The 11,752-nt window shown below is 39.6% G+C and overlaps 1 protein-coding gene and 1 pseudogene across 1 annotated transcript; both read left to right on the top strand.

Annotated features, from left to right (window-relative positions):
• The first annotated feature begins 1,796 nt into the window (after positions 1-1,796).
• Positions 1,797-3,902, top strand: LOC131343489 (C5a anaphylatoxin chemotactic receptor 1-like). Its single transcript, XM_058375218.1, has one exon. The coding sequence runs from the start codon at positions 2,304-2,306 to the stop codon at positions 3,333-3,335; it is 1,032 nt and encodes a 343-aa protein (XP_058231201.1). The 5' UTR covers positions 1,797-2,303; the 3' UTR covers positions 3,336-3,902.
• A 934-nt stretch (positions 3,903-4,836) lies between these two features.
• Positions 4,837-6,025, top strand: LOC131343079 (C-C chemokine receptor type 8-like; annotated as a pseudogene).
• Positions 6,026-11,752: the final 5,727 nt, after the last annotated feature.

Here is an 11,752-nt window from a genome sequence, read left to right as displayed (position 1 = left end):
TGAAGCCTTCATAACAGCCTTCTGTATGTATTTTGCTTTCAACATTGCATATCCACCACACCTGAAAAACACACTGACTTTCCCTCAAAGGCGCATTTTCGACATTGTGGAAGAGGGAGGCAAGCCGCTGCCAATAACTTTACTCCAGATGATTAATCTTTTGTATTAGATCCTCATGCCTCAACTGTACCATTGCCCAAAGTGCAATTTTGATTTCATACATGTATATAAGAATTATATATGAAATTTTATTTTATAAAGAATATCCAGTATATGAGATAAAATGAATTGCTAATGTTCTGTATTTTATACTCCTAAGTGGTACTTGTTCTTATAAACACTTGTTAAACACTGCCTATGCATTTTGCATTGTAAACTGACTAATTACTGTTATTGTTCTTAAGTTCGGAAGGAATTGAAACATTCTACATATTAACTGAATTTTGTTAATGTTGGGTGCAGAATATCCAGTATAATGCCATAAATAGCTCACTAGCACAGCAGTGAACTATTGAATGTATTAGTCATGTAGCTGACTCTGCTGTTAATCTTCTGCTATAGAGTATTTCATAATACACATGTCTAAATAGATACTAAACAATTTCTTTTCCCTCTTAACCATTTCATGTCTGGTTCACAACCACAGCTGGCAAAACAATAAGTATTGACTGCGTCCTAAGAAATGGACCAAGCTTGGCAGAAAAGGAAAGGTCCTTTATGACCAATGTATGCATCTTGAGCTACACTATATTGCTAAAAGTATTCGCTCACCCATCCAAATAATCAGAATCAGGTGTTCCAATCACTTCCATGGCCACAGGTGTATAAAATCAAGCACCTAGGCATGCAGACTGTTTTTACAAACATTTGTGAAAGAATGGGTCGCTCTCAGGAGCTCAGTGAATTCCAGCGTGGAACTGTGATAGGATGCCACCTGTGCAACAAATCCAGTCGTGAAATTTCCTCACTCCTAAATATTCCACAGTCAAGTGTCAGCTGTATTATAAGAACGTGGAAGTGTTTGGGAACGACAGCAACTCAGCCACGAAGTGGTAGGCCACGTCAACTGACGGAGCGGGGTCAGCGGATGCTGAGGCGCATAGTGTGAAGAGGTCGCCAACTTTCTGCAGAGTCAATCGCTACAGACCTCCAAACTTCATGTGGCCTTCAGATTAGCTCAAGAACAGTGCGCAGAGAGCTTCATGGAATGGGTTTCCATGGCCGAGCAGCTGCATCCAAGCCATACATCACCAAGTGCAATGCAAAGCATCGGATGCAGTGGTGTAAAGCACGCCGCCACTGGACTCTAGAGCAGTGGAGACGCGTTCTCTGGAGTGACGAATCGCGCTTCTCCATCTGGCAATCTGATGGACGAATCTGGGTTTGGCGGTTGCCAGGAGAACGGTACTTGTCTGACTGCATTGTGCCAAGTGTAAAGTTCGGTGGAGGAGGGATTATGGTGTGGGGTTGTTTTTCAGGAGCTGGGCTTGGCCCCTTAGTTCCAGTGAAAGGAACTCTGAATGCTTCAGCATACCAAGACATTTTGGACAATTCCATGCTCCCAACTTTGTAGGAACAGTTTGGAGCTGGCCCCTTCCTCTTCCAACATGACTGTGCAGCAGTGCACAAAGCAAGGTCCATAAAGACATGGATGACAGAGTCTGGTGTGGATGAACTTGACTGGCCTGCACAGAGTTCTGACCTCAACCCGATAGAACACCTTTGGGATGAATTAGAGCGGAGACTGAGAGCCAGGCCTTCTCGTCCAACATCAGTGTGTGACCTCACAAATGCTCTTCTGGAAGAAGAAATTCCCATAAACACACTCCTAAACCTTGTGGACAGCCTTCACAGAAGAGTTGAAGCTGTTATAGCTGCAAAGGGTGGACCGACGTCATATTGAACCCTATGGATTAGGAATGGGATGTCACTTAAGTTCATATGCGAGTCAAGGCAGGTGAGCGAATACTTTTGGCAATATAGTGTATAATCCACCATGATGAAGTAACGTAAAATACATTGCTGGACTTCCACCATAACTTCCTTGCATGTATCTTTTGACACCACAAGTTTTTTTTTTAAATCTACATAAGGAACCACAGACTTCTTCACTTCTGCTTCTTTAATTATATAGAGCCTACAGCCTGTTACACCAAAGCTCTAACCATGGAGCAGCTCATCTCCTCCAACAGCTCGCTCCCAGCTCCTGTCTCAACTGAATACCGGATTGCCAGTAGTGTGATGGGAGTTTGCTTCATACTGGGAGTCCCTGGTAATATTGCAGTAATGGTGCGTCTTGCTGGATGGCTGAAGACAGACAGCTTCACCCCGAGACTGATGCTAAGCCTGGCTGTATCAGATCTACTCACTCTGATTTCTACATAAGGAACCACAGACTTCTTCACTTCTGCTTCTTTTATTATATTGAGCCTACAGCCTGTTACACCAAAGCTCTAACCATGGAGCAGCTCAACTCCTCCAACAGCTCGCTCCCTGCTCCTGTCTCAACTGAATACCGGATTGCCAGTAGTGTGATGGGAGTTTGCTTCATACTGGGAGTCCCTGGTAATATTGCTGTGATGGTGCGTCTTGCTGGATGGCTGAAGACAGACAGCTTCACCCCGAGACTGATGCTAAGCCTGGCTGTATCAGATCTACTCACTCTGATTTCTCTGCCGGTTTGGATATTGGATTATCTGCATGGCTGGGCCTTTGACTTGACCCTGTGTAAGCTTCTTGCCTATATGGTGTACTTAAGCTTCTACTGCAGTGTACTGTGTGTGATATTGATGAGCATTCAGCGATACATGCAAGTGCTGCATCCTGAGAAATGGAACAAGCTTGGCAGAAAAGGAAAGAAGATCCTTTTGATTGGGATGTGGATTTTAAGTGCAGTTTTTTCATGCTATGCTCTTGTACATCAACATCTATGCCCGGACCATCACTGTACTCGCTATTCTAACGATGATCAAGGTTTGGCTCCTTCAATCTGGGAGCTTGTAATGTTTGTCGTTGCATTCACCATAGTAGCTTACTGCTACTTTCACCTTTACCGGAAGCTTAATAACTCAGCTTTCTTTAGCAGTAACTCATTTATAAAGATTGTGACCAGAATTGTGATTTGCTTCTTCACATTTTGGATCCCGTTTCAAATCTGCAACATTGTGATCATCATTGCTGCATTGCGTTTGGATTTCAGACTGTTAAACTCTGCAAAATATGCACACACTATCTCTTTAGGTCTGATTTTTATTAACAGTTGTGTGAATCCGTTCCTGTATGCTTTCTCTGCTCTGGCTCTACAACAGCAAAGAGCTGGACCAGATGACACTTAGTTCCTTGAAGACAGAGGTCTGAGTGATTTGATGTACTTTTCTGATAGCCTATCAGACATTGCATTTTAAGGCAAACTTCATAAAGTTATAGAAATAATTTTGCTTATTCTTGCAGTCTGTTTTTATTTTATTTTTACACCTTCTAATATTTTTGGCAGATTTATTTAATCAATAATAATTTAATCAATTTATAGTGAGGCTGTTGTTTTATTATTATTATTATTATTAACTTTTAATCTACCTAATATGTTTTTTCAATGATAAAGCATAATGACAAAGGAGTATATCTTTCTAAAAAGTGAAAAATGTTAATCAGTCAAAAAATCTGTTAATCAGTATTAGTAACATTTATTAAAAGTACAGTTTTTTGTTTGACTCTTTGTGAGTGTGCTTTACGCTGCAGACTATGTATAGTTTCGGTGGAAACTGAAAGGGGTTTTATGACCTTAAGTGCTATAAACCACAATAAAGATTCCTGATTTTTTTTGTAAGACAACATGAGTGCAACTTGCAGCCTAACTGTTATAACTTCTTGTATATTGCTTCAGCAAATAAATCAAATGGCCAAAAGTCTGCTTAACCAGTCCATATGCTGTATCATATCACCACTGACACCACACACACACACACATCAACAGTTCCTTCCTGAGACGAGATACTGCACAAAAAGAGTAGCACATGCCACCTAATGGTTTTCTTTATGAGTAGCAACCCAATACCCACAATGACCACACCAGTAAGTTACAGGAAGGTGTAGACTGTCTATTTGTAGACTGTTATCTGTTTTACCAAGTGTCAAACTTTGAAATCACTTATGGGTCAGGGAAATCAATATGGAGGAAAAGTCATATTCATAAATTTACAGCTCTGAAAGCATGCTGATGACAATGGAATTCACAAGCACATTGTATGGATTTCATTTAAATGCATTTAATTTTAAAGGACAATTAAAATACAGATTACCGATTAAAATAAATCACATGCGTACCTCTCTAAATCTCAAATCCATATCATTCAACAAAACAATATCAAAATGTTAGTCATAAAAGCCAAAGAAAAAGATCCCACTGTAGTTTTGTGCTGTTGATGTAGAATATTGCTTCATATAACGAAGTAGATTTATTCTGCTTCCTTTACCACTTGCATGCACCCCCTTACCATCAGGATCACTGTTCTTTATAATGATATAAATAGCTCACTAGCACAGCAGTGAACTATTGAATGTATTAGTCATGTAGCTGACTCTGCTGTTAATCTTCTGCAATAGAGTATTTCATAATACACATGTCTAAACAGATACTAAACACTCCCTTTCAACCATTTCATGTCTGGCTCACAACCGCAGCTGGCAAAACAATAAGTACTGACTGCGTCCTAAGAAATGGACCAAGCTTGGCAGAAAAGGAAAGGTCCTTTATGACCAATGTCTGCATTTTGAGTTAATCCACCATGATGAAGTAACGTAAAATACATTGCTGGACTTTTTCCGCTGTAACTTCCTTGCATGTATCTTTCGACACCACAAGTTTTTTTTTTAAATTATTATTATCTACATAAGAAACCACAGACTTCTTCACTTCTGCTTCTTTTATTATATTGAGCCTACACCTTGTTACACCAAAGCTCTAACCATGGAGCAGGTCATCTCCTCCAACAGCTCGCCCCCAGCTCCTATCTCAACTGAATACCGGATTGCCAGTAGTGTGATGGCAGTTTGCTTCATACTGGGAGTCCCTGGTAATATTGCCAATATTTTGTAATGGTGCGTCTTGCTGGATGGCTGAAGACAGACAGTTTCACCCCGAGACTGATGCTAAGCCTGGCTGTATCAGATCTACTCACTCTGATTTCTCTGCCGGTTTGGATTTTGGATTTTCTGCATGGCTGGGTCTTTGACTTGACCCTGTGTAAGCTTCTCACCTATATGGTGTACTTAAGCTTCTACTGCAGCGTACTGTGTGTGATAGTGATGAGCATTCAGCGATACATGCAAGTGCTGCATCCTGAGAAATGGAACAAGATTGGCAGAAAAGGAAAGAAGATCCTTTTGATTGGGATGTGGATGTTAAGTGCAGTTTTTTCGTGCTATGCTCTCGTACATCAAACTCTAAGCCTGGACAATCACTGTGTTCGCTATATTAACAATGCTGAAAGTTTGGCTCCTTCAATCTGGGAGCTTGTAATGTTTGTGGTTTCATTCACCATAGTAGCTTTCTGCTACTTTCGCCTTTACCAGAAGGTTAATAACTCAGCTTTCTTTAGCAGTAATTCACTGATAAAGATTGTGACCAGAATTGTGATTTGCTTCTTCATTTTTTGGATCCCGTTTCAAATCTCCAACATTGTGATCATCATTGCTGCATTGCGTCAGAATCACAGACTAGTCGATTCTGCAATATATGCACACTATCTCTTTAGGTCTGATTTTTATTAACAGTTGTGTGAATCCGTTCCTGTATGCTTTCTCTGCTCTGGCTCTACAACAGCAAAGAGCTGGATCAGACGATACTTAGTTCCTTGAAGACATAGAGGTCTGAGTGATTTGATGTACTTTTCTGATAGCCTATCACAGACATTGCATTTTAAACCAAACTATATAAAGAACAAAAAAATTTGCTTATTCTTGGAGTCTGTTTTTATATTTGTTTGCACCTTCTAATTCTTTTTTTTTTTTTTAACACCTTTTAATATTTTTTGCAGAATAATTTAATCAATTTATAGTGAGGCTGTATGATTTTTCAAACTTTTAACCTAATACATTTGTGTAATGCTAAAGCATAATGATTTGAAACAAAGAACTAAGTCTTTATCAGTATTAAATGTAATAAAAATGAAAATAAATTAAAAGTACAATTTTGTGTTTGATTCTTTGTGTGTGTGATTTATGTTGCTGACTTTATATATAGTTTTGGTTGAAACTAAAGGGGTTTTATGACCTTAAATGCCTAGAGCTATAAACCACAAAGTTTCATGATTTTTTGTGAGACAATATGAGTGCAGCTTGCAGCCTAACTGTTATATTTTGTTGTAACGTTGTAACTTTGTAAATTTACAGCATATTGCTTTAGCAAAAAAATCAAATGACCAAAAGTCTACTTAACCAGTCCATGTGCTGTATCATACCACCACTGACACCACACACACACACACACACACACAAATAGAGGTATTGTTTCTGTACCTTAAAGTACATTTACCACAAGTGTACAGGAAATGGTCCTTTGGGTGACAACTGTGGACCTTTGTTTTAATTTAAAGATACAAAATCAGTTCTTACAACAAAGGGTACATAATTGTACTTATAACAAGCTTAAGGTACAGACAAATTATGCAAATCACAGATCACAAAATCTTAATTAAAATAAAAAGTGTGTATATTGAAATTAAAGGTACAGTGGTAAATTTCCATCCATTTCTTGGCCAGTATAACCTATATAAGTTTTATTAATAACTTAGCTGGGATTTTAGCTAGTCTTCATTACATTGTTTTGAACAGCACATTTACTGGCATTGTTTACCGGCATTACTATATAATATAATATAAAATGATATGATATGATATGATATGATATGATATGACATGACATGACATGACATGACATGACAACATAACATATAACATAACATAATACATTCTATATTTATATAGATCAGTGCTCTCACTTCATTATTCATTATTCTACCGTTGAGTTGCGCTTTCTTCCATGCGAGTTGAAGTGTTTGAAATGAGAGAAAATGTCAATTAATTGTCCATCTTTGTCGAGTTTGACCACGGATGAACTAATTAAAAAAATAAATGAAGCTGTAATACAGATTAACAAAGAACAAGAAAGAAAATTCAGGGTTAAGTAACCCGACTTTTACCTTTCTCTTCATACTAATACTGTTAGCTAACTATTTATAACATAAATTACTGTACTATACTGTAAACTAGCTGACTACACTAAGCACGTTAAAGGCTGGGTAGGTGGCTGTCTTAGGTTTAAACTGCCACACGATTCTCATCTTCTACACATTTGAGCGCATGCAAGTCTCTGTGTGTGTTATAGTTATTCGTCCATATCTGTGTTGTAATTTTGCATATGTGTTCAGAAAATGAAGTGGATCGAGAAACGGTGTATTGTGGACTCACTGAAGCCATGGTTGCTTTCCTCTTTGATGGTTCCTTCAAAAAGCAATTGAAATTTCAACAGTTTCTACGGCAATACAAGAAGAATGAGACCATTGTTGTGTTGGAACCAGTACCTGTTGATGTCACTCAGTCTAAGGCAGAACTCCAGCCTCATCCTTCCACTGATCAGTAAGGACAATATTATGAGTGTGCCGTTTTGGTAAACAACGTAAAAATGTCGTAACGTAAAAATTTCAGCGTTATTATGAGAGTATTGTCCATTCATTTGTGTATGTGGTTCTGTTTTTTCCTAAGTTTAATAAAAGAAATATTGAATTTTATGTCTCTTTATGCAATACGATCCACCCACAATTGGTTAATGATGTATTTATGTTTTTTTGCAGTGGTGAAGCAGCTCATAGGGAACTACCTGTTGTGACTGTCTTTCCAAACTTTCCCAAAGATGTCCAGGTGAGACTTGAGTCCAAGGAACCGTGTCACACAGTGCCAAAATTACACAACAAAATAATCAGAATGCTGAATGAAATGATGGCAGAAAACACCCTGTAAGTCTAACAATTATTACCATCTCTGCTACTACAACTGCATTACTATTAATTTACAATCTATGAAGACCATTAGACAAAACCAAGAGATTGATTTAGAATTTGCTTCTGCCTTTGCGCTAGGTATCCAACTAATGCAGAGTATATTCAAGTTGCCATGGCACTGATTGTGAAATAGCATTTCCTGAGAGATGAGGAAGGAAATGGCTATGTAAGTTGCTTTGTTTTTGAACTATTGATTTATCTCTAGCTACATTAATTGCACAAGATATTGTTACTTAATCTTTACTTGATGGAAAATGCCAAATAATCAAATGTGTGTTTTTCACTAGCACCTGGAACATGTCCCTAAAGCGGACATTTAAAGCAGAACGTGCACCACTTGTCGGCGACAGTGAAGTCAGAAAGCTTAAAGAGATGTTAGGCCATAAAAAGCGGCCCAGAATCACCAGTGCATCAGCAAGTTTGTGTCGAAAGCCAGCTAGTATAGCGTAACGGTGGCGACACCCAAGTGAACATTTTAACTAAAATAATACTAGTTCGGGTGCCAGACAGGGGTTAGATACGCCAGAAAATAAATCCACATAGAAGGAAAATTTCCGATCAAATTTCGTATATATTTTTTACAAGTAGGAAACTACATTATACATCAATCACAAACCAACAAAAAACAAAACTAAACCATCAAACCCAAAAAAAACAAAATCTGCACCGATTGCAAGGTTTCGTCTGCATTCACAGCAGCAGTTTCAAGCATCCAGTTCTCAATTATTTACAGTTCAGAACCAATGATCAAAAAAGGAAATACAAACAAGATTAGTTCCAGTCGGCCTCTTTGTAAGGAAAATCAGTGTGCTAAGATAATAAAGAGAGAAAAAACAACAACCTCACATTAAGAGGAGTTGTTTGTTGCGGAACGCGAGTGACGAATCTGGCGTAGGTGATCAGTGAATGTGCGAGTGTGTGTGCGCATGGCAAACCGTGAGCCATCCAGCCGGTAGCTCGGCTTGGGAACTTGGGACAGAATTTCAAACAGTGGATTTGGGTGGATTTTCATCAAGGAAAGAAGGCATCCAGGTAAACGCGCTTCCCATTCACTCCTGAGACAAACACGCGATTTTGCACTGGTCCTGTGCTTGGATAACAATCTCAGCGACCCTCCGGCGTTCACTCCAGCAATACACCTGCGTGAGTTTGCGCTCAGCTGATACTGGTGCAACCTCCACCCCAGACACTCGTGACTTCTTCCTTTGATCCTCACTCTAAAAAAAAAAAAAAACCCACCCATTTTGTTCCTAGTCCACTATATATCTCACTACATCACTTCCTTCCCAAATTAAATTCCTGTTCCTATTTGCTGGCCATCATGACGTTTATTTTGGTTTCACTTTTCGCTCCACCTTTACTGCTCTGCCACACTCTCCCCCCTGGAGAAAACAACCCACAGTTGTTGGAAAAGGTTAGCAAGATTAAAATCCTAGAAACTCTTCATTGAGAGGTTCCTGGAGTACTTCAAGGAGTTTCTGCTTTTCTTGGGCATCTATCTCTTCTGCAGTGGGAAAACACAGTTTTAAATTGCACACTTGGACAGTGCGGACATCTTCCCCAGTGGCCTCCATCGCTACTCTGTAGTTCAACAGGCCAAACTTCTCGATCACATGGTAAGGTCCTTTCCATCTTGTGGCTAGTTTGGCACTAAAGTAGTGAAGTACACTTGACTGGGGAAAATTTCTTACCCACACACAGTCTTTTGCAACACTCTTTTGCTTTTGATTGCAGCTGAGATAACTGTTCAACAAGGCCATAAGCGGGTGTATCAGGAGGGAGATTCTGGCCATGCAGTACCTTGTCTATTGGTCCTTGTAATTTTCTTCCCAGTTGGAGTTCGGCTGGGGACATTCCAATTGTTTCCTGTACAGCTGAGTTGATAGCAAATCTTAGCTCAGGAAGATACTGGTCCCATTTTTGGTGGTTGTCTTCAACATACGCTGCAATCATTTGTTTTAAGGTACGGTTCACCCATTCTGTCATGTTGGTTTGAGGATGATATGCTGTTGTTGTTTTCCGATTTCACCTCCATTTTGTACAGATCTCTTTGCATACAGCTGAAAAAAACTGTGTACCTTGGTCAGACAGAATGCAGTCAGGAACACCCCATCTGGTGAGAATTTCCTTCCTGAGGAGACATGCGACAGTCTGTGCAGTGGCATTACGCACAGGGAACAACTCAACCCATCACGAAAAGTAATCTACAAAGACTAGAAGATACTGGTGTTGGTGAGTGCTGCGGGGCAGGGGTCCCATGATGTCTACCCCTAGCATTTCACTTGGTCGTGAGGTACTGACTTTCCCTGTTTTCCCACAGGCTTTTGGTTTTCACCTTTTACAGTCTGGCATTTCACACCTCTTGACGTGTTGCTTCACGTCCGTCCACATTCCTGGCCAGAAAGCAACATGGTGCAGCCTTTTGAAAGTTTTGAAAATTCCTACATGACCACTCAAAGGATGTGAATGATAATGTTGTAGGATGGTTGGAATCACACTTCTGGGTATATTCAATTCAATTCAATTTATTTTGTATAGCGCCTTTTACAATGGACATTGTCTCAAAGCAGCTTTACAAAAGAAGAAAAACAGAGAAAGGGGAGGGTAAAAATAAAAAATAAAATAAATAAATAAAAAAAAATAACTAGAAATAACAGAAAATCATTAAATTTAATAATTAAACTATTTTATCCCTAATGAGCAAGCCTGTGGCAATGGTGGCAAGGAAAAACTCCCTGGGATGGAAAGGAAGAAACCTTGAGAGGAACCAGGCTCAGAAGGGAACCCATCCTCATTTGGGTGACACTAAACAGTAAATAATGTAATTGTAACTGATTAATGTCCTTTCTACAACAGCAATCAATGGCCCATGAGGAACTATTAGGTCACTGTAGTTTCTAAGGTCATTATAGACACTAATTCTTTGCTGTCACAAACTGACAGATGTAATGGCAGAGCTATGACTGTATGAAAGTCCCCAAGTGGCTCTGTCCATGGCTGTCTCCTGGTCCACACAGATCCATCCACCGCATCAGTGGGCACCAACAAGCGACGCGACTCCAACCAGGGGTAGGGCAGTGGTCACAATGGAACTGGCAAACAGTGGGAGCTCAGGAGTGGGGTGTATAGCTCAACAGAGAAAGACAGAGAGAGAAAGAGAAAGATATTAAATATGATTCTGATTATGTGATGTTATGTGACAATGTAGATTATGTGTAAAGTGCAGGCAGGGACTCTGGCAAGACTAGCTATGACAGCATAACTATAAGGCATCCAACCACTTCACAGTCAGCAAACCTGAGCGACTTGCGAGGGTGGTAAGATGACAGCATCCAAACATCCCAGTACACCAAATACTCTATGACCATGAACCTTCCAGATCTGCTCCTTTACCTAAGAACTATATTTTAAAAGCTTGACTAAACAAATGTGTCTTCAGCGTAGACTTAAACATTGAGACTGTGTCTGAATCCCGAACACTAATTGGAAGGCTGTTCCATAACTTTGGGGCTTTGAAAGAGAAAGCTCTGCCCCCTGCTGTAGCCTTTGCTACTTGAGGTACTACCAAGTAACCAGCACCCTTTGATCAGAGTAGGCGTGTCAGATCATAAAAGACTAAAAGACAATTTAGTGCTTTAAAGGTTAGTAACAGTATTTTATAATCAATGTGAAATTTGACTGAGAGCCAATGTAGT

This window comes from Hemibagrus wyckioides, linkage group LG22 (assembly GCF_019097595.1).
Source record: "Hemibagrus wyckioides isolate EC202008001 linkage group LG22, SWU_Hwy_1.0, whole genome shotgun sequence".
In the NCBI taxonomy this organism is placed as follows: Eukaryota; Metazoa; Chordata; class Actinopteri; order Siluriformes; family Bagridae; genus Hemibagrus; species Hemibagrus wyckioides.
The sequence above is the reverse complement of the archived record's forward strand: the minus strand, read 5'-3'. Positions and strand labels throughout refer to the sequence as shown.

Coding starts and splice junctions, on each gene's coding strand:
- LOC131343489 (XM_058375218.1), top strand. CDS start 2,304: ATGGCTGAAGACAGACAGCTTCACCCCGAGACTGATGCTAAGCCTGGC.